At 37.5% G+C, this 24,909-nt stretch overlaps 1 protein-coding gene across 4 annotated transcripts in view; it reads right to left on the bottom strand.

The window, feature by feature from the left end:
* The window catches only part of foxp2 (forkhead box P2), a 111,762-nt gene that overhangs the window by 61,675 nt on the left and 25,178 nt on the right, over positions 1-24,909 (bottom strand). For all 4 annotated transcript variants that reach the window (XM_073838595.1, XM_073838596.1, XM_073838597.1 and 1 more), the window contains exon 4: positions 4,692-4,869. In XM_073838595.1, the coding sequence (XP_073694696.1) occupies positions 4,692-4,859 (168 nt within the window). In that variant the 5' untranslated portion in view covers positions 4,860-4,869. The remainder of the gene's footprint in view (positions 1-4,691; positions 4,870-24,909) is intronic.

Genomic DNA, 24,909 nt, shown 5'->3' with positions numbered 1-24,909 from the left:
TCCATGCAATCAGATTATTAAACTCGAACAATCATCTAGAGAATCCATTATCTACAGATCAATGCAAACATTCTTGTATGCACACACCATTATACATATATAACAACATTAAAAGCTCATTTAACAACAGCCTACAAATCAGTGAAGTCCATGTCCTTAACCACCACTCTTGTCAGAAACAATAAAAAACAAAGTGATGCTATACTTCTTCCATAAGAAGATTAATATGGAAATGAAATGTATTGCAAATGTAAAATAGTTTCAGAAAAAGTTAAATAGCCACAACACATAATGTAAAAAATAATAATAATACTAGTAATTCACAAGGCAATTTGTAATTTCTGTGCTTTTTCCTGAGTATAAAAGTTTGACAATGCACAAAAACATTAGTTAGGTAGCAATTACTAACAGTTACTTTTAATTTGAGCATTTTATCTCTCTCTCTCTCTCTCACACACACACACACACACACACAGCACCAAAACTCAGAGATCTAGGTGGTTATTAGGCAGATGTGTAGGAATTCTCTGACTGTGGCGTTTGTGTGAGAGGGAATTGTGCAGGAAGACTGTGAAGTTAACAGCACCTGGCCTCCCTTTAAAAAGCCTCCCGAGGCCTGTTAGCTGGCCCACTCATTTCAATGTGTCTGTCTGCGCTCTCCCGCTCGCTCTCTGTAAGTGAAACATTGTCACTCTCTCCACTGTCTCTATGACACTTATCTCTCCTCTCTTCACTCTTTCTGCTTACACTGCCCTTTTCTTCCACTCTTAGTGCGGATTATCTACAGACAGATAACACAAAGTCTATTCAAGTAATATGCAGCTATACAGGAATAATAATACTAGTGATTATTATTAATTATTAACAAAAATGAAAAAGAAAAATTCATTTTTATTCATATTTATTCTGAACACTTAATGTTATTTGTCAATGTATATTGTATATTGTAAAACTAACATTATTAACATTACTAACAGTATACTACTACTACTATTAATAATAATAATAAAACTAATAATAAATAATTATATATTTTATAAACATTTAAAATAGTATAATAATATAGTAATAATGGTTAGATGGTTCTATATTTCATTGCAAAGTACAAATATGAAGCCAATGACAAAAAATAAATAAACTAATCGAATATTATTTGTAATATAAAATCTAATTTAAAAATGGATTATATTTATATTATATACACATTTATAATATTATTTTTTATGTAATTGTTTGTGTACAGTAATAATAAATACAAATATTAACCAATGCCACTAACAAGTAACAACAATAACAGTGATTATAATATACTAATTAATATAATAATAGTAATAAAAATCATCATCATTACCATCATCATTATCATCAATATAACATTAATAATAATAATATCGTTAGATGCTTCTGTGGCTAGTTGCTTTATTGGTTTTACTGTACTGTACAGTAACACAAAATCTGCAATGTATTTTATATTAAATAATTTAGATTTGTTTACATTTTTACAATTTATTTTATATTAAATGCATATTTATATACATTTATATTTATATCAACATTTGTTACTATTTATATTACTATAGTTTAACAATAACAAAAAATTAAGCACTTAAAATAAATATTACATTAATTCATTAGAATTCACAATTAATATTTTAATATTTCAGTCTGTTTGTAATATATTGATAAGAACAATAAATACAAACTTAATATATAAATGTATATTGTTATACACTTTTAAATTCATATAATTAATAAGACTACAATTGCGATGTTTATTTCTTAATATTTCAATGTTTATAATAAAAATGTGTAATATTTCAGTCTGTTTTCAGCCCGTTTATAATATATTGATCATAACAGCAAATACAAACTATACAAAAATATATATTTGTGTACACATCTAAATTCATTTAAGAAATATAAGACTATAATTTACATGTTCCTTTTTTAATATTTAAATGTCTATAATAATAATAAAAATAATAATAATAATAATAATTATTATTATTATTATTATTATTATTTTACATTTCAGTCTGTTTTAGTCTGTTTTGAAATGGTTTATAATATACTGATCAGAACAAAAACAAACTATATTTAGATATATTTGTGCACAATTTTAAATTCATATAATAATTAACAGACTACAATTGAGATGTTTTTTAAATTTCAAAATGTTTATAATAATTTTATATTTTAGTCTGTTTATAATATATTGATAAGAAATCAAACTATATATATAAATATATATTTGTGCACACTTTAAAATTCATACAATAAATATAAGACTATACAATGTTTTTTAAGTTTCAAAATGTTTAGAATAATAATAATAATGTAATATTTCAGTCTGTTTATAATACATTGATCATAACAAATACAAACTGAATATATAAATATTTGTATACACATTTAGATTCATATAATTAATATAAAACTATTATTGAGATGTAATTTTTTTTTAAATATTTCATTATGTTTATAATAATAAACAACTCCAAAACAACAACAACAACAACAACAACAACATCAGCTACTAACACTTCACAAATACCAACTATTACCAATAATGGCTTTGATACAAGTTTACAAAAACACTTTTTTGAAGAGGCCAGCGTTAACCACCAAACACTGATCTCTATCTCGCACACGCTGAAGTGTGCAGGTTAAAACAGAAGTCAGTAATGAGAAAGCGGGGGGGTTGACCCCAATCAGACGCGTGTGTGAGACACACAGAGAGAGAGAGACGGCCGGTGTGATGATGAATGGGAGGAGAGGCCGTGAGATGGGGGTGCCGTTGTAATCACCAGCTGGAGAGGGTGGCTATGAAGAGGGGGGTGTTCGGAGGGGCCCACAAAGAGCCGCAGGACACACTTCACTCTGCTACACTGATCCTGTCTTACCCCACAGGCCCATGGGCTGCTTTCAGCTGCTGTCACCACGACTGAGCCACTCACACCCATCCACACACACACACACACACACACACACACACACACACTCATAATAATAATAAAAAAATAGCTGGGTCAAAGACGTCAAAACAAATTTACAAAAGTGATTATATGTCCATAGAAAAGACATTAAATGTAAGTAAAGTGTCTACTTTTAAGTTTTCGGACAATAAAATGTCAAACTTTGGTTGAAATAATGTTACATCGTCATTCAGTGCAACACATATTTACAATTGCATATTAAAAAATATAAAAGAATAAAGGAGCATATTAAATTTTATTGTGTTTTAAATGACAAATGGGCAAAACTTAAGTATTAAGTATTTGGGGTGAAAGTAATTCGTCTTTGAATTTCATAAATTGATTTTTGTTGTAAATATGCCTTTTAGTGGCTGTCTTCTGTAAATTAGGGTAAAATGTATGAAATTTATTTTTTGCTCAGAAAAAAAAATGCAATTAAATTAAACAGAAAACTTTTACATTTTTTGGGGAAATTTAAAGCAGTATTACACTTATTGTATTTGACCCAGCTATTAACTTAAACTGCAAAAAAAGAATAAATAATAAATGAAATTAAAATAATAATTAAAGTATTATCAAATAAAATCAAATCTGTTTCAACAAGCCTATTCATTGTAGCATCCATCATCTGTCATTTTAATTAATTTTAATCTATTTCTTGCATTATTTTATCATTTGTATTATGTATTAATTTTTATGTATGCCTGTACGGTGACCTTGAGTGTTAGAAATGCGCCTTTTAAATAAAATGTATTATTATTATTATTATAAATATATATTTACAAAAACATATATATTTTTGCATTATTAAAATGCATCATTTTGGAGTTATCTGGCCTACTTTTAAGCATTTTAGTAGTATAAACATTCGCATGGCAACTGAAAACAAGTAAAAAGTATTCCAAATCTTGCTTAAATCCTTGAAAACAAAACAAACAATGCCTGAGGAATCACACATTCTGTTTTCAGACACATACTCACATCCAATGACACACTTGCGAGTGAATAAGTGAACACACAAAGTCCACACCACCCGCAGACTAACCCTGAGCTCAGCCTGACCTCTCATGCTGCGCTTTTGGAGAGCTGTCAAACCCATCATTCACTGCACTGAGACACATACATACACATATATACATACATGCATACAGCACAGAACTGTTTTGCTTATTTTGCACAGTGCATATAGCCATTACGCAAATATGTTTTGAAACAAATACAACATGCACTGGTCAGCTGAGGTTTCTAGAGTGAACGAGTTGCCTGGCAGCCCATAAAGTGTTGTGAAGTCAAATAAGGAGGCCCTCTAGTGGCCACAAACAAAGAAACACGAGCAAAGCTCCGCACTTTACAGACAAACACACACGCACGGCCTCAGCCAGCACACTTATGAAAGAAGGACCAAAACACCCCCAAAACAAGTCACAAACAGCCAGGTTTCAGTACAAAACTCCTGATGATTAAAAGCCAAAGCTATGCTTAAATAAACACCGCTGCTAAATACAGTCAAATACAATTAAAACAAGATTTAAACAACAAAAACAGTCCAGTTCCTGTTTAAATGTGCACAACTGAAGGGTGTCAGTCAAAAAGCTGCCTGCAGAGCCCTGTGTGCAAGCCAGTGAGAGAGAGAGAGAGAAAGAGAGGGAGGGAGAGAGAGAAAGAGACAGAGCGCGGCGGATGACAACGGACGGGGGGGAGAGAGACGCAACTTACCTGCTGTTGTTGCAGATGCAGCAGCTCGACTGCGCTTACTTCACTGCTCGTCTCCCCACTTGATCTTCCATCTCTACTGCCAGCATCTAATTGGCTGCTTAGGCTGCTCATTCCATTTTGACTCATTGAACTGTTGCTTATTGTCTCATTGGCCGACTCCTGCATCATGACTTAATACCTAGAAGTGATTAAGAGGCACCGGTTAAGGCTCTTGTTACAATCCCCTTTAGTTGCCTCCTAAAAAAAAAAAAGAGGGGGGTAAAAAAGAAAAAGGAAAAATGGGGGCGAGAATGAAAAAAAAAAGCTTTCCATTATCAACCCCTGCTCCCTTTGCAAATTAAAGCATTTAACGGGGGGAGGGGGAGGAATTATGCATTCACTGTGTAAATGAAGCAATACAAAGAGATGCACATTTCTTCCTGGCTTTTATTTTTTATTTTTAAAAATTGTGCTTAATGCATGCTTTTTTTTTATTTGCATGTCGACCATCACACACACAGATAAACATCAAGTAGTGTGTTTAAAAATATATTTAGTGACTTCAATGTGCTGTGAATAATTTCAAAAGGAAGTGTAACACGTATGAACGTATGAAGCCTTTTTTCCCCCCTGTTCAAACGTCTTAAAATATCACCGTTGCGCCTCGAACTGAACGGAGTTGCTTAATGACGCACAGCTAATCATGCAAAATTAAAATTTGGTACAGGAGGTGAGGGGAGAAGAGGGGGAATTACAAATCACATGCTTCTGTACGGTGATGAACGATATAATGGTCTTTTCTTTTAGCTGAAGCTAAATAAAATTCGCCTGCTAGTCAAATGAGAAGAGAGAGAGAAAAAAAGCTTGTCACTTATAGGCCAGTTCTCTTCCTCCTTTTTATTTTAATCACATACTCAAATATTCATTATTTCCGTATATTTAGCGGCGTCCGCCGAGCACAATTAAAATTCAAACACCAAATTCAAACAGAACAAAAATCGCACACGTCAATTTTTACTCTGGCAAATAAATGAAAAGATATTAAATTAATTTTCCCTGCCATCTATTAGATATGAAAACAGGGGAGAGTGGTGGCTCGGAAAAAAAAAAAAAAAAAAAAAACTTTCACGAATATCACTAATGATTGTGCTAAAAACAGCATAAATTATGCATATTACCTCTTCTCTGGTAATAAATGTTTTATCATTTTCCCTGCATAAATGTTGTGTACGTTCACAGGAACCCTGCTAAGATCTGTGGAGATCCTTGCAATAAATAAAAGAATCGTCCGAGCCAACAAACGCAATTCAAGGTGTGTTCTGCATAGCTAATACACCCACAAGAGCCTTAATACACACTCCGTCATTCACATATTCATCGAACCCCCTCCTCTCTACCCATTTTGTTTCTCTCAGAAAATGACGATGGGCCGTCTCATATTTCAGCGCATTCAAATATAAACAATATTAATTACGCTAATGGTGAGCACGCACAATAAAATATCCCTAATCTCGTGTAATGTTTAGAGGGGATTCGTTTTTCCAGCAACACTTTCATTTATTTCCCTGACAGCTCCGCCATCCTTCTTTCCACAGATTAAACACATCAATTTTGTCACCTGCTACGTACGGACAATTAGCAGTGATCTTTGAACGAGAGCGTACAGTAACTCGACAGCACTGAAGAAAAAAAAAAAGAAGAACGGCGCTAATCAAACGCATGACACAACAAAGACACAGTCTTCTAATCCATGGCTGCTTTTCAAATCAGCAAATGACATTTTACCATGTCTTATTGTTTTTTTGAGGGTTACATTTAAAAAGTACACCACCTAACCAGTATGCACTGGTCAACTTGGGAACAAACAAAAGTGCAAAAGATTAACAGACCAGGAGAAAGAGAAAGAGAGAGAGACTCAGCACAGTGTGAGGGCTGACGAATCTCTCCTGAAGAAAAAACACAAAGCTGCCGTAGAGATTAGGCGACTAATAAGTATTCAAATTAGGCATAAATTTTACATGCCCCATGTTTAAAATATTCAGAGAAGGGCCGCTTGATTGCCTTTACGCGAATTTTATGAACAACGTAATGGAGTGTTTTTTAATGCCACAATGAAGGAGACTAAAAAGTGAGCCACGACTTTAGGACACTGTTCTTACTCAAACGTGGAAAAAAAAAGCCCTAATTAAAATTACATTTCAGATCACTGTAATCCCAGTTTGCACTGTGGAAATTCAAATATGATTTCTATGAACTGATTATTCGTAGAATTAAACACATGTTTTGAAATAACTAAAGAATAGATGACATTTCGATGTAATATTGGGTAGAAGAAGAGGGAAAAAAAGACGACTTTTCTCCTTCAAATTTGGTTTTGGGTTTAATGGCGCGGAATACTGATCCTGTCATTATAGAAACACACATTATTAACACTGTATCCTCTAAATCCACATGATCCACAACTGGCGTGTAGGTGTCTAACCGAACGTAATGCTCATGCAGATGTATGCAAAGTGTATTCAGAGAGATCAGGTGCTGCTTTAACCTTAATGACAGCGGTGAGATAAATTAATTAGCCATCTGAAGGCAGCATCCAAATCTGCCAATTACAATGTCAATTAGAAACACATCCTCGCTCACGATCGTTTCCACGCGATGGAGCGGACGCGAGGAGGATTGGGGGGGGGGGTACGTGTCTGAATGACACTGAGTGAAGGATAGAGTCTAGTACGGTACTGTACCGCCTGAGAGAGATGGACGAAAGCGTGAGTGTGAATGAGAGAGAAAGAGAGAGGGAGGAAGAAAGCCGGCACCCAAAGTCTGTCTTTGTTCGTGTCCATTGTAGGACCGCCGTTTCTCCGTCTTTGACCCTTGGGGCCAACTGCCTGTCATTATAACACACTGTCTTTTCCTAAAAACCCACCGGGGTCAAGGGTTCATGCTATTGGGACATATTTACAGCTCTTACTGGTGTGGAATTTGACACAGGCAAAAATTGATCATTTTACCAAGTTGTGTTATCTTGATAACAGTCATCATAAAAGTAAGTCAGTTGATAAAAACCAAATCGCTGCGTTTCTAAAATAAAAGATGTTATTTGGATCTCACAGTGTGTTTTTTGTGCCTTAAACGCTGTAACAGTACGCTTGCGATTCCTTTCTGGCTGTGCAAATGTTTGCTCTCGAATCGTAGGCTGTGCAAATCTGTCCTTTCCATCAGGTGAAAAATCCCAGACAGGATTCTGACAACGCATTCAAGGGCTACGCCTGTGATTTCGGGTGGGTGGGTTTGCAAAGAAAGGTGTGGGGAGGGAAAGCCACAAATATAGCCCAGATGTTTCTCATATACACACACACACACACAGTCCTCATCACGAAGGAGTAAAGTTACCCTCGTTTGAGCTGATCTGATTTTACAACCACAAACGTTGCCTCATTATCAAACGCGGCACCCTTCTTATCGGAGCTCGGATATCGTGATTCTAAGCCCTCCATCATCTAAGGCGCTCGGAAACCGCGGGATATGTTTTATACAAGTCGCTGAAAAAGGGGCACCGGAGGCTGCGACTGTGACATTAACACATTCTCACACACACACACACACACTCACAGAAATCATCCACTTCATTTTTCCCCTCCCGTGGAAACCGGCGGCCCTCTCCCCTGATAGGACGCACAGAACAGACCTGAAAAAGAGCTTGATGATTATTTCAGGGAGGCATCGGAAAGGCAGACTCTGTGATCCAAGAAGCCTAGTCATTATCAGTGCATTGCTCAGGTGCCCGGAATCCTAACATTGCAAGGAAGGGTGAAAAAAGACGGGAAAAAAAAATACTAAAAATTACATTTCACAGTCTGCTAGCTTCACCCGCTCTGATTCAGTTAAGATATGGATACCATTTAAAATAATCACAAATTCTGTGCTCCACTGAAATTAATTCATCATTGCCATAAGTTACAATGCATACAAAATAAAGCAGCGCGGCTCTGTTATACGCCAATATTTAACAGTCGGGAATGCTTAATAAATCAAAATGCCAGATTTTGAAAACGATGATGCAAAGTTTGAATTCCATCCCATGTGAAATTGAGAATATGCTAATTAAAAAACTGCCACTGAACAGCTAAAAATACTGTTTAAAAGTTGAAGCGTGCATGCCAGCGGTCGCCATACACCGTTAATGACTCTTCTCTAAACCTGAATGTGCTGTAATATTACAGGCCCCCTCTTCTCAGATAGAGGGATTTCAAAGTGATTGACAATGGACGAGATTACAGAGTAAAAAGAGCATGAGGGAAATCATATTTATACCACGAGTTCAAAAATGAAAAGGGAGGATGAATACATCGCTTTTCAGGATTAATAGTATGCAAAGTAACCGAATCAAGTGTTGTTATCAGTGGTAAAATGAGAACACATTCAAGAGAAAAAAAAAATTCAATTCAGGATAAATAGACCATCTGTGATTCGATTCATTCAGCGCTGAATGTTCAGAACTTAATTCTGGGCTATTTACATTAAAAGAAGGAGAAAAGGAGAGGGAGATGAAAAGAACGAGAGAGAGAGAAAAAAAAGACTGAGGGGGACAAAGAAAGCTGCGATAATCCTGAAGAAGCCCTGAAACAAAACCAAATCCTTGAGAAATAAAAACACACATAATTCATAAATGCTAAACAACGTGACCTACAAAGCCAGAGTTTCGTTCAGATTTTCCAGCACTTCCGGAAAGGAAAGAGAAGAAAAAAAAAACCCTGAGTGTTTCAAGTCTTTCCATTTGATTCAAATTCTACTCTGCAAGCACCTCCCTCTCGGACGAGAGCGGCTCCAAAAGTGGGTGACTAGACAGTGACGCTGGTATCTCATCAAGCAGTCCCTGCGCTTGCATTTTGGGTAATTTCTTTAATTAACTCAGCCCACCTAATCACCAGTAATTGACCTATAAAAGTAGGAGGCCCCATTGTCTGCTCCAATCATCTCTGGCAGCAAGAGAAAGTCTCTCCCTCGCTCTCTTTCTCACTATTTATCCGTCGTCTTACACTATTTACCTGCCTCAAATGCATATTTCATTTCATTTCATGCCGCAATTATCCTTTGTGACACCGGCTGCGTGTGGGGCGAGATTAAAAGCCTTGGGGTGAAGGGGGGCAAGGGCGCTCGCCCCTGCCTGGGACACGCGGCCGTGTTAACGACCGGGACGGCCCTGGTGCCGCCACACAGACACGAAACCGCGGAGAGACATAGCTCATGGTGACGTTTCCACTTATTTGAGGCTGATTAGGGTCATTATGTCGCACCGCTCTGATTTATGTTGTCATTCTTTCGGGCCGGTCCTGCATCGATAGATCTTAATGAATTGGTAAATAAGGGTGAAGATTACACTTGACAACACCCCAACATTTCTCATTCATACCCGACAAGATTTATGTAACCAATTAGGGCGGTAACAGGCGAGATTGGTCGAGAGAAAAATAATCTTTCCCGAGGAAAATTACCCCGAGTCTAAAACCTCGACAAAATAGATAATGGGCAGTCTTTAAGGGAGACTTAGTCACAGAGCGAGAGCCCGGGCTGAAGGGTTCTCAGAAGTGCATTTAAAGAGGGAAGCAGCTCTTGTAGGACTTTTCAAATTGATTTTTTTTTTTCTTAAAAATTCAACCACACGACTGCAGGAACTCAAACCGCACACACGCTAACTAATCAGCCACCATCTGCATGTCCAAACCAGAGGCCATGAAATCAATGGATTAAAAATTAACCTCTCGCCAACAAAGAAGCACTTTGATGTGCAAATGTGAACTCGAGGAGGTAGATTGCAAAGTAGTACAATGCACACACACACATAAAGAAAAATTAAAAATACAAATCAATCGTTTCTCCATGACTTCACTGTGTGATGATGCCTCGACTGAAGAAATCCATTTGCATTTTTTAATAGTCTGCTATTTCAATTATTTAATTTACATCTGTGCGGCAAGAGTAACAAGTCGACTCATTTCGCATTAAAATATCAGATAAAAAAGGCTGATCATCAATGAGCTCAGACAGGCCGAGGAGGACCCGGAGGGACGTGGGAGAACAGAGGGAGGAAAACGAGAGTGATGCTGGCGTCGTCTCATCCAGCTTCCCCCTTCAAGCACATGCAAATAAGGCTGTGATGCTTAACTGCATCATTTATGGGGATAATAGCGGCATCATCATTACGGGACTCAAATTAAATTACATCACAATTAGCATAACAAAGTGATTGGTTAAACTTTCAAAACAAATACCCGCCTTGGCTAATGAGCGGTGTTAATTGCCAAAGACAAAATCTAGGTAAACATGTGTTTTGGTTAAACAGTTTTTGAAATTTAGATTTTACATTTTTCGTTTGTTTATTTGTCATATTTATTTTATTTTAGAGTGTACAACAAGGCTCATCGAGGGGATTTGCATCATAAAAAAAACACCAAATATGCAGCATTTAATTTTATCCCACTAAACAAGCTATTAAACACAGACTCTGGAGAACAATGTAAATTATCCATCTGATTCTCTATACAGTATGTAGTAATCATGCAGCTCATTATGCATCAGGGTATTAAATTATAAAGAAGACCACGTCCACATTCCAGCACAAAGCCATATAAAAACTTAATAATATGCTCACAATAGCCCAATAGCGAGCGTCGCTCACCCTTATGAATATTTAAGTAAACAAATTATCTGCCCGCCTTTGATAGGGATAATTAGTACTTGAGGGCTAATCATTTTACTGACCCCACCTCCAAAATAGGACAGGCTTGTTTAAGTTTTAGGTGGCTCTATGAAATCTTAACTCTTTCAAATTAAAAAAAATATTAAATCATACAAAAAACACACACACATGTACATCTAATTGGAATTTTACAATTATTAGCCAACAAAAGTTACAACAGCTGCTCACAAATATTAATATACAGCACACAAAAAAACAATAAAAATCACTCAAATGATTTAATTTCCATCAACACGCTGTAAACTCCACAAACACTTCACTTCAAATAAAATCACCGACTAGACAAAGTCAAAGCACACTGTTCTTCGGCACACACTCACACACACTTAACGGCACGCGCGCACACACCCGCACAAAACCACATTCATTATCGTCATTGCCATTATCACCAGCAATTAACCCACAGATGAAAGCAGCCCACAAACCAAGCCGGAGCACGGCACAAGCCTTAAGGAATGACAGCGAGAGTGAAAAGACCCGACGGATGGATGAAAGTAGGAAAGCATGGATGGATGGAGGAAAAGGTGGCTTTATTACCTGCAGGTGAGCGGTGTGGGACGGCAGGCTGGAGAGGGTGTTTCGCGGAGAGTCGGGCGTCACAGGGAAGAGCGTGCGATTATCAGTGTCATCACTCCAACTGTGTTTATACAGACTCGCATCATAAACAAGCGCCTCTTTGGCCCCGTCCCTCACGCGTCGCTCATGCATACTTAAATCGGCAGTGCACCCATTAAAAAAAAAAAAAAAAAAAAACGACCCCTATCTCCTGACAATTATTCCTTCATCTCCACTTGTCACCGAGCAATTACGACAGCGCACAGACAGGGCCCAATAGGAGACGCGGGGCTTTGGGAAGCCGTGCGACCGGCCGAGAACGAGGGGAGGTGATGAAAAAAGTGCCTAAAATGGAAATGTGTCGCCCTGACCTGGAGGTTTTCTGCCTTTTGTGACGCACTGGAAATACTGGAATCATTAACATTAAATCTCTGCAAAAATGCAACTAATCATTGCAGGTTTTAGTGCTTCTGGGCTTCCAAATCTAAAAATGCTCTTCAAAATTCTCCCTCTCCCTCTTTCTTTCTTTCAATCTTTTTTTAAAAAAAAAGAGAGAAGTCTTTCGTCTTGCTGACCGAGTTGCTGACTGAAAGAAAGCGAGTGTGTGTGAGAGAGAGAGAGAGTGTGTGTGTGTGTGTGTGTGTGTGTGTGTGTGTGTGTGTGTGTGTGTGTGTGTGTGACCGTGCGCACCAGCGTCTCTCTCACAGCCTGCGCGCGGAGCCGGACACTCGGATCGCGCTCCGCCAGCAGCCTCTCGCTGCTCTCATTTGAGCGCGCGGCTCGCGGCACACGCACACACACTTTCTCTCTCTTCTTCTCCCCTTTTTCTCCCACATTCAGACTCCAACCGAGAGGGGATTTAACACAGACGGCCAGCTGCGGAGGACGTCCCGAGCCCTTAAAACGCGAGGTACGTGTTCCTGCCTGCTTTTTTTTGGTATTCGTTCTCGCTTGAATGAGATTAGCCAGCATGCGACCTCCTTGCAAGTCAAACTAGCGAGCTAAATAAAAAACCAAAACATGCAACAATCTCAGCCGGGAAAGAAAAAGTAACCTACCTTTTGAGGAACGACACACAATCCCACTCCCTGAAGGTAAAGGCATTTGAAGATATTCTTAGAAGCCTTGAAGCATTAACTTGCATCAAAAATGAGGAATAGGATGCCACTGGTAGGCAACAGCATCAGAGCACAAAAAAATAGGAGGGGGGAAAGAGAGAGGTGGGGGGTACGAAGAATGAAAGAAAGAAAAAACTAGCTGACGTTCACTGTCAAAGCCATCATCAGTGAACTATTTACAGCGGTATTTACACGAGCGCCTCTTGCCCGATCACGTCCGAGAAACCCGTGGTATTTTTACGCCTGTAATTAAAACAAATCAAGCAGACCTCTGATTGTTTTGGCACCCGAGGACTAATCGTACACAAAAATCAGCAGTTTGATTGTCAGGGTGGGGAGGTGGAGGGGTGGCACTTCTTTTTCCTGCGTTTCCTTTTTTTCCCCCCCTTTCGAGATGGATGGAGGGCTACTTTAGCAAGTTGAGTGATAGTATAGTGGAAATAATAAATAAATACGCCTGCTGCTTTCCCTATTAGGTCAAGCTAAGCCAAAAAAAAAAAAACACTAGGAGGGAAGTATTTGCATGAGGAAGAACAAAAAACTTGCACATTTAGTCATTTACTGCATGTAATTAAACTTTCAAAATCTTTCATTTTCGTATTCGTTGCATTGTAATCTAACAGTGTTTGTTAACCCATTCTCCCCATTCTCTCGCTCCGCATGCCACAGATGTTTCTCCTAGCTGCTCCCGCAGACAGGAATCCGCTCGCAGAGACGAGAGCCACGCTCTCCCCCAGGAGAGGAGTACAAAGGCCAGTCTGCACGCGGCAGATGCAAAACCAAGTCCATCTGCTGCAGGCTTCCCATCGCCACATGGAGATTGAAAAGTGAGGGGAGCGTTCACGTAGACGCCGCTGGAACGTTAGCGAGGAACCAGCTGTTGGTAAACGTGGGAGCAGATTTCAAATACAAAAGACTGACGTAAACGCACATGATTTCTACAGAAATGGACAACTAAGCAATTCTGTATTCAAGCTCTAGTAAAATCAATAACCTCATATACAACTCTAGAAGGTATGCACACATCACAGTGAGCAAGAACTTTCACGTTGTGCACGATCCACCCAAGCCAAGCATGACAGATTTATTTAGCTAAAAAAAAATTTAGCTCTGAGCATGATATAACAGGCTCAGCGTAGCACATTATCTACCAGCTCTGCTGGAATATATTTTAACTGTATGATATCATTAGAAACCGCTGAGCTCAAGCCAACGCTGTTTTTTGGGCCTCCACCCCTCTAGACTAGGGCAAACGCTCAATGAGGAAGTGTAAAAGGTTGCACTGGCAGGCATGGAAGGCCTCCAGATTTTGGCGTCACCGCAGGAATTGCGCCTGATGTGTCATATTTACATTTCGACGCAAATGCCACGGGCTACGTCGTGCCGCTTTTAGGGCTTGTTAGCCGCTCTCGGTTCTCACTCATATCTGGTTTTATTCTGTCTGCCTCTCACTTAACTCTCTCGCTTTTTTTCCTCCTCATTTCACAGGGCTTTGGACCGCAAGGTCAATGAGGACAAACAATTCCAGCAGCGGCTCTCGAGCGCATGCAGAAGAAAGTGTCTGGTGAGGGGGGGATGGACTCGTGCGGTGGCAGAGCTGGTGTCTCTGAGCGCTGGCATAATTTCCATGGCAACCCCTCTAACTATTAATTTTCAATTAAAGCAGACACAAAACGCCCTGCCCCGAGCCTCCAAAAGGTGTCAAGAGGGGGAAACCGGGCTTTTTTGGAGCCAAGACACCACTAGGCTCATTCACAGTGACAAAAATCACAACACTAAGCATCTAAGTACTGTTTTAATTTCACAATCACACCAGTGAGAACAATAAAACCACAAGTGAAGCTCATACATGCTAAATATTAGTTGTTAATTGAATGATATTTGAACTGTTATGTCCCTTGGTTGATAAACATAGGTGTTACCTCCCCCTTGTGTCAGCTTTAAAATCTGACAGGATTGTCAATTGCTAATAAAAAGCCATTTTTTTTGTGTGTATGTGTGTGAATTCCAGTAAGTAATAAGTGTGAAATAAGGTGTATGAATCTAATTTGCTGCCATTAAATTGTACTATGCATTAAGTTGGACACAAAACCAGTCATAAGGGTCTTTTTTTTTTAATTGAGATTTATACATCATCTGAAAGCTGAATAAATAAGCTGAACATACAAACCCATTGGTGCATGGGTTGTAAGGATAGGACAATATTTGGCCGAGATACAACTATTTGAAAATTTGGAATCTGAGGTTGCAAATAAATAAAATACTGAGAAAATCGCCTTTAAAGTTGTCCAAATGAAGTTCTTAGCAATAGATATTACTAATCAAAAAATAAGCTTTGATAAATTTACCTGGGAGAATTTTACTAAATATCTTCATGATCATGATCTTCGCATAAAAGAAAAAACAATAATTTTGACTCATACAATGTATTGTTGGCTATAGCTACAAATATACCCATGCTACTTAAGACTGGTTTTGTGGTCCAGGGTCATATTTAAAAAATTAGAAAATTCAACCAAGTTGGAAAAAATGCATAAACTCCACTAGTATAATATCTTATTATCATGTTCTCTTGCGTGATTTTAGATGATCCAAAGTAGCCTTAAAAATCTGACCATCTGTACAAGATAACTGGAACAAAAATTACATACTTAAGTAGTGACCTAGAAATATTCATTATGCATCTTTTTCAAAATGCCAAATCTTTGTTTATACCTAATTAGATTCAATGTCGAGTTCCACATTTTCAATTAAACCCAGTATGCTGGTATTATATCATCCACCCTGCTCTCTAGATATTGGCATCAGCCCTTGAAAAAAAGAAAAAAAGAAAAAGAAAACTCCTACTGGTCGACCAGCACTAAAGATTGAGCTAACAGCAGATTAAGCTGAGCTAGTGTGCACTCACTGAGAGTCTGATGTGCGTTTCAGGCCTCACAGAAACGCCGGCAGCATTAAAGCTGTTCTCTGGCTGGAGAGTTATCCACTTGAGCTCATCTCCGCCTCCGATCCATTCGGCTGATGACTGAGCCTGTGGAACGCACTCCGCGCTTGTAAACAGCCCTAATAAACTCTCAGCCGAGGGTCTGCCTGTACACTCAACGTACACTTATTTGCACATGTATGGCTTGGAAACAAAATGTGACACTCAAACACTGCAAATTTAAAAGTATCTTAGTGCCTAATCACAGTCAATGTAAATTAAACGCCTTCAGCCTTCATTATGAGTTACGCACCCCAGCTGCTGTTTACCCAATTTAAGATTGTTGTATAAGTCAATAACCATCGGGTTGGTTGACTAACAGAAGGTTTAGTTCCCCCTTGTGTCCTAATCTACAAAAGCGTTACCAATAAAAATTAATATAATAATAATCTGCAATTCCAACAATTCCAACAAAGGCATATATAACTATTGATTATATATAATTATTAATTTATTATTGTTATTAATTCATTATTATATATTATGATTTTTAGTAGTCATGCATCTCATTTTCTATAGAATTAAATATATATAAAATACGTTTTAAATTTGTAATAATTTAGTATTAATTAAATTTACAATATATTTGCATATGCATTTAATACTGTAATATTAAATAAATAAATACATACATAAAGTAGCATGGGTAAATTTGTAGCAATATCCAACAACACATTGTATGGGTCAAATTTTTCGATTTTTCTTTTATGCCAAAAATCATTAAGATATTAAGTAAAGATCATGTTCCATCAATATATTTAGTAAATTTCCTACCGTAAATATATTAAAACTTAATTTTTGATTGGTAATATGCATTGCTAAGAACTTCATTTGGACAACTTTAAAGGCGATTTTCTCAATATTTAGATTTTTTGCACCCTCAGATTTCATATTTTCAAATAGTTGTATCTCAGCCAAATCTTGTCCTATCCTAACAAACCATTCATCAATGGAAAGCTTATTCAATTTCAAACATTGACCCTGATGACTGGTTTTGTGGTCCAGGGTCACAAATAAATACATAAATCCTGGTCAGCTTCTCTTAGATTTTTGCTCAAGGCTGTTGCATCTGTAGTAATCAGGATGTTCTTACCATTTCACAAGGCAAGAAAACCTCAGTCCGATTGGCATGGTTTGATCTATCCATACCCCTATTCTCTTTTTGAGTTCTAAAACATAAAGAAAACCTAAGATTAATGGCAAACTCATAAGACCGGCCTCTCTTCATCTTAATGATGTTCTTCATCGCCGATCGATATGACCTGAAATGGACCATTAGAGCACAACGATTATGTAACAGGCAGCTAAACATTATAATATACTGTACTTAAGCGGCGCCGTATCCATGGCAACCTCCTTTTGCCTTGCATGGCGGACCCTTAATGAAGTCCTATTAAGTAGCCTATAATGATAGTGTCCAAATGTATTTGCATATATACTTCAGTAGGCGAGGGAGGGGGCCGGAGCAGAGCTCAACAATCACAACAGCGCAAGATAAGATGCACGTTTAATCCACAGCATTACTCAGAAAAATAACAACCCCGAGCCTCAAAGAGCTCCGAGACGCAACGCACATCAAAATAAGCCGCTATCTGCGCCGGTAAATAAGCTACGTTTGGTGGCACCTCCATTAAAAAGCTAATTAAGCTCAGAGGCCGGGAGCGAGACGGGGGCCGGCTCGAGCTCAGAGGATCCCCGCACAGGCAGGATTCCTCACATGTGACTTTCATTTGCGACCCTGGCCGGACGCCCGACAGGACATCCCAGAGAGTGTTTGCTCGACTCAATATCAACAAGCGCAGCGAGCGGCCCCAGGAAAAGGGCCCTGCCTTCAGTTCCTATTGAAAACAAACCAGCCGCGTCGGATGCTCGGCGACGTTCTCGCACTCTCTCGTTCTCATTTTCTCCGTTTAATGATACCTGCTCCACTCTAGCATCTGTAGGGAGGATTGAAGTATACATTTCGGCGGAGAAATAAAAGAGATCGAAATGACAGAAGTCAGACAGTTCAAGCTGACCGGCCACTTCAAACAGAAAGCCCCGCAGAATGAGACAGACACTCCAGGTTAAATTGGCTCTTCTGTGTCTACCCTTAAAATGTGGGCTCCTTCAAAAGCGCATTTGAATTAGATGAGTTGATGAAATCAAAGACTTGACTGTGTGGGTAAATTTATACAAGCAAGTGCAGCTCACAGCAGTTTACCTGTTATGCGGCAGATTGGCGGCAGATGAAAGCAAACTGAATGGCAGCCGACTTCCTCTTTCGCTCGAGAGATATTATCATACTGTAAAGGCTGTAATTTGTATTAGCGTCACATTGTTGGAGAGACGCAGGTAATGGGTATTTGATGCGCTCCGAGCTGCCAAACTTGTAATAAGATGAAAGGCAACATGACAACTACTCAACGATGACCAATCGACACGTTTGTCAACATGACACCAAAAAAAAAACTAAAAAATAGTAATGTTTAGTTTTTTTAAACAACTCAAAAGATAAAAGACACCATGGAAAAAAGTACTATTTTAACACAAAACAAAGAAACCTGATACTTTTTTGCTGTAATAGATTTCACGTTTATCAACATGACAAAAACAAACAAAAAAACAAAAGCCGGAAGGTAAAAAAACATTGCATCGAAAAATCATTGTATTGAGAACATGTAAATTTATATATATAAAATTTGGTACTAAATTCAACTCAACGCTCGTCAACAACACAAAGACAAACAAAAAAAACTCTAAAACAACTCATGATCATTGTATTAAAATATAAACAAAAAAAATATTATTTGGTCATTTATGTCAACACTTGTCAACAAGACAAAAAGAAACAAAAAATAAACCTCTAAAACTGAAGTATATTCGTTTTTTAGACTTAAACAACTCAAAAGTTAAAAGACAGATGGTAAAAAAAAAACATTGATCATTGTATTGCGAAAAAGAAAGTAATAAATTTAACCCAACATTAGTCAACAGGACAATATATATATATATATATATATATATATATATATATATATATATATTTTTTTTTTTTTTTTTTTTTTTTTTTTATTATTATTATTTTTTTTAGGGTTTTTAAGACTCAAATAACTCAAAAGATAAAAGACAGATGGTGTAAAAACATTGAATATTGTATTAAAAAAACAAAGTCAACAGTTTTTTGGTAATACATTTATATCAACGCTTGTCAACAAGACAAAAAAAAAGGGGGGTTTTAAGACTTTAATCAATGTTTTTACACCATCTTTCTTTTATCTTTTGAGTTATTGAAGACTTAAAAACCCTAATATATTACTGGCTTTGAATTTTTTTTTTTTTTTTTTTTTTTTGTCTTGTTGTTTTTTGACACTTAAACAACCCAAAAGGTAAAAGAAAATAGAGGAAAAAGCTAATTCTAATCAAAAAATAAAGAAAACCGTTGCCTCTATAATAAATTAAACTGAACATACAGTCCAATTGTCCACGTAAAACAAACAAATAAATAAATAAATACTCCATCTATTGTCTTAAAATGACATCAGGTGAGAAACTTTGCTCTGTCGGCATAAATCTTTATTCTTCAAATTAAAATACGTCAATCTAGCTCTAAATGTACTAACAAAATATGTCAAGTTTCATGCCTAGCTTTCCACACAATCAAAAGAGGACAGAAGCTAATCACAAAATCACATGCGACACTTTACATACTTCTGCTCAGTAAGACTGATGTTCAATATTTGGGGGTAGTGATTTGAACAAATGCTTTCATTAGATATACATGAGAATAAAACAGGGCTTATTTTGTTAAATTTGCAGCTTAAGGTGTAAAGATTTACACAGTCAGGTCACAAATACTGCAAACATGTCAAATATTTTCTTAAAATTTTTTATTTTTTTTTAAATCATAAAGAATGGGAGAAAAAGAAAACAGAAAAATATATAGTGATAAAAAGCAGCAGGAAAGTTGGACAGTCTTGGCTCGTCTCACATTACACCAGAACCCCAAAAGTACCATGAGCTACATCCAATCCAGGGGTTTGATTCTATTCAATCAGACAGCAATTACTCCAAAAAAAGAGAGAGAATTAATTCAGGAAAATGGCATCCCACCAAAGAATAATAAACTCATTATAAGGAAATTTCAAACTTAACCGTTCTCCATGCCGCAGCTAATTTAAACCTAATTTTTACTAGCCACTAATTCAGTAGGGGGGGGCGGGGATAGGAATTACATCTGGAGGTAATTCGCTGTATGGAGGCTAGCCAAATAAAAAAAAAATATGAGAGAAAGAGGGGCAGGGTTGGCTGAGGGGGGTTTTTGCTCTCTGAAAACTGCTGAATGTTTTCATAGTGCTGTCATCAGACAGGTCAGAGAGGTGTGATTAGCGGGAGAATCCGACAGAGACACTAAAGTCCTGATAAAGTCCCAGATGATCAGACTCTAGCGAGGTGGCAGCCTTGTTTGGACTAGACGGTCTCACCCCACCACCGATATTTCAAACATCTCGTGCTGGATCACACGCCTGAACATCTGTGTCAACACATGACAAAATCTGAAGCGGGGAAAAGTTGTTTGGGTGCATCAGACAGCCTGAGAATGCAATGAGAAAAGCAATTCCCAACCCCAATCGTGACCCAAATGGGTGTTTCTTCAACTATGAGCAGTTTTATGGCCGAAGGTTTGATCTTTATTAAAGCTAACAGAGTTCTTTTTGTTTTATGAATGTCACATTAAAACTGTCTTGGAAACTTTTTTCAAATGTCTTTTATGTATAGGCTAGACTTTATTGCTTTATCCTTGTCCTAGACCCAGTCTTTAATTATTAAACTATGAAAATCCACCATTAAAATAGATGACCATTTTAAAACATTAATCATAAATACTATATATATATATATTTTTTTTTTATTTTTTTTTTTAGGGCTGGGCGATATGCAAAAAAAATCTTATCGATAAACGCCTTAGAAAATATCGCAATATCCGATAATATCGCCTACCCTACGTCTACGCCCCGCCCCCGCCGAGACGGCATTGCCCACATGCACAAACACACAACATGTTCAGTTTGGCCTTAATTATTAAAGGCTGGTTTTACTTTTCTTTGTTTCTACTTAAACTAAAAATGTTGGTTATGTTGGTGTTGCTAATCATTTTAACTCTGTTCTTATCAAATTTGTTTTTAAAATGAATTTCGTTTTGTGAGGAGAACTGTTGAGGAAAAATAATATAAAACCATTTTATTGTAAGTTTAATTTATCGTATATCGACGATGTCTCGTAAGTATCGCGATGTCGATGTCTACAGTCAGGGTCCAGATGATTATCGATATTATCGGGGGGGAGGGGTAATATAAAGATAAATAAAAATAGGCCTATACTAATAAAATGTAAAGCACATGTGAGGTATTACTACTGTAGTATGACCAAGTACAAGTATTACATTTTTACTATAGTAAAACCACTGTTAATTTTCTTAAGGAATTTGTATTTGTGTACACTTTCTTTCTTTTTTATAACTGTACTACATTATTGGTTTGATGTTTTCTACTGTTTAAGAATTAACAGTTGAACAATTGAAGTTCCAATCTAAAGCAAATGATTCACAAACCCCCTCAGAAGTCCTGATCTGAATCAAAAGATTCTCAATCCACGCTCCGAAGTTCTGATCTAAAGCAGAGGATTTGCAAACCCGCTACGAAGTTCCAATCTAAAGCAAATGATTTGCGAACCTGCTCCGAAGTCCTGATCTGAATTAAATTATTCGTGATCCATGCTTCGAAGTTCCAATCTAAAGCAAATGATTCACGAACCTGCTCCGAAGTCCTGATCTGAATTAAATTATTTACGATCCATGCTCTGAAGTTCCAATCTAAAGCAAATGATTCACGAACCTGCTCCGAAGTCCTGATCTGAATTAAATGATTCATGATCCATGCTTCGAAGTTCCAATCTAAAGCAAATGATTCATGAACCTGCTCCGAAGTCCAGATCTGAATCTAATGATTTGCAATCCACGCTCCGAGTTCCAATCTAAAGCAAAAGATTCGGAAACCCGCTCAGAAGTTCCAATCTAAAGCAAATGATTCATGAACCTGCTCTGAAGTCCTGATCTGAATTAAATGATTCGCGATCCATGCTCTGAAGTTCCATTCTAAAGCAAATGATTCACAAACCTGCTCCGAAGTCCAGATCTGAATCTAATGATTTGCAATCCACGCTCCGAAGTTCCAATCTAAAGCAAAAGTTTCGGAAACCCGCTCAGAAGTTCCAATCTACAGCAAATGATTCACGAACCTGCTCCGAAGTCCTGATCTGAATCGAATGATTTGTGATACACGCTCCGAAGTTCCAATCTAAAGCAAAAGATTTGTAAACCCGCTCCGAAGTTCCAATTTAAATCAAATAATTTGCCATTCTGATATGAATTTGATTTTAATTGATCTGGTTTTTGCTAGTGAATTGCTTGAAATGAATGAAAGTTTAAAGCAATTGAAGCAGTTCCACCATAAATTACTCAACTGATTTGGTTCATCTGTTCCTCTTTTTGCGTCTTCAGCCATGTTTACACAACCTTGTCAGCACTACTACTTCCTTAGCTTGATTGTTTTCTGACATTAGCTGAAATAAGCACTTTAAGCACCTTGTAAAACCCTGTAAGTGTACTAAGTGTAAGTGTTACCATGCCATTTTAATCAATCTGCAATTTTCAAATTATACAAAAAGTTTGAAAAATGTAATTTAATTGTGTGCATTTAGGATACATAAAATGTTAGCTGAATGAAATTAACCTCAGCAAGACTTTTTTTAGCCAAAAAGTGGTTTAAAATGTCATTTTCGCCACAAAAAGCTAGTGAAATTAATGGTGGAAATGACATTTGTTGCTTCACAAAAATGACTACCTATTGAAAGTGTTTGCCATCGTTGAAGAAATCCCGGTTGTACATTGACAACCTGTGAACAAGCAGCCAGGCTCCCTGAATAGTTCATACCCTACAAAGACTCGAAGTGAAAGACTAAGACTCGAAGGTCTCGTTTGTAGGCACTGCAGATACACGTTGGATCTGAAATGAAAAGTTTGGACTCCAATAATCTACAGTGAAAAGTGACTAAAAGAAGACATTTACATTCGACACAGAGCCTGACAGCCCCCACCTCAATCCCAACTACCCCCGTGTCCTCTTGAACAGAAAATGTGTTTTCCAAATGAAAATAAACTGAGGCCGGCCAGTTTGAGGCAGTTAAATTCAGGAATATGAGATCAAATAAAGACTCCTGTGGCGGCTGAAAAGAGAAATGAAATCGCTTCTGAGGAGAGATGTACTGGGTAATAAAATCACTCCTTTATATCTTCCTAAACGGCACATGTTCCCGTGGAGTGGTTAAGCTTTGGCGCGGTCGGTCAAAGACAGTATGCAAGTGGCAATTTTTACTTCCTGAAGATCTCCCTACCGATATCCTTCTTAAGTCTTGCGCTCTGCAATTTGGCAGAAATGGCCAACTCTTTTAACGTCAAGTTTGAGGAAAACTTTTGGCCCGAATTGCTTTAACAACACGTGGTGAACTAGAACTCCATATTCCATTAGCCGAACATAACTGGAGGTCGTAATCAGGTGCCTCCGACGACCCGTTTCCATTATGGGGCGAACGGAGGATGAATACTTTCTCTTGATTGGACGCAGTCAATAGCGCAGAGCGCAAACAAAAAAACATCACAGGAACAACCGCTCTGCTCTGAATCACTTCAATTCATCCATTCGTCCATTGACGGCGGAATTATGGTGCATTACCAAAAACATGTAATTGATTTGCCTTTGAAAAGGTAGCCACAATAACTTTCAGACCACATTTTAGACGGCTATATTGAAGGGCATTAGCAAACGGAGGAATACATTATAATTTATAATACAGTGGTTATTAAAGTCCCAATAAAAAGGGTTTAGAGAGTGGAACGATTCACTTATCAGTTTGCTTGCGCGGTACTTAAAAGCAGCCCCTCTTCTGTCATTTTAGCTGCAAAAAAGTAGCCTGTGATGACATTGAAAACAGCACTGCATGTACAAATTTCCCCCCGATGCAAATGGTTTCCATTAATTCCTGGAATGGAACAAAAATTGTAATTGTTTATGCAAAAGGAAAGGGAAAAAAAAATTAAATGACAAAATAAGAGTTCAAAATGGAAGCATTTGCTATGAAACACGCACCAGTCCACCATTTGATTTTTAAATACAGGCCAATCAAAAACAGTGAAACAAACTTATTAAACGGCAGCTTCTATTCAAAGTACAAATTGCTCTGTACCGTAAAAAGCTTAGGCTATTTGTGCCAGAAGCTAAAGCACAGGAAAAGAGGCCTTTCAAGCCACAATAAGTGTTTTTAAATAAGCCAAATAAAATGTTCTCAGAGAAGTCAGGAATTTAGAAAGTACAGACAGAATGTGAAAAGTGGGTTTCAAAACATACATTCTGTACATGTACATACCATTTAGGCACTAATATGTAGATTCTAGGTACTAATATGTACCTTTAAGGTACTTATATGCACACTTCAGGGGTAAATAAGATACAAAGGTGTGCCTTTTGACAGCTTTTTGTGTAAGTGTACATTTATGCAAAGAAAAGACTTTATTTTTTCCCTTTTCATTGTCAAATATCATTGTAGAAGTTTCATATCTCTATACCCTGAAAATGCTATTACAATGTTTACACATGTTTATGCTGTTCTGCTGTGATTTTATTCACTTCTCAGTTGGTCTCATCATAGTGAGCATTAATTAAGTAATTGATTAATTGCTACGCAACTCTTAATAAACATCTTCAACACATTCTGACAACATACTGCATCAAA

Source organism: Garra rufa, chromosome 4 (assembly GCF_049309525.1).
Source record: "Garra rufa chromosome 4, GarRuf1.0, whole genome shotgun sequence".
In the NCBI taxonomy this organism is placed as follows: Eukaryota; Metazoa; Chordata; class Actinopteri; order Cypriniformes; family Cyprinidae; genus Garra; species Garra rufa.
This window is presented reverse-complemented; position numbering and strand designations above follow the sequence as displayed.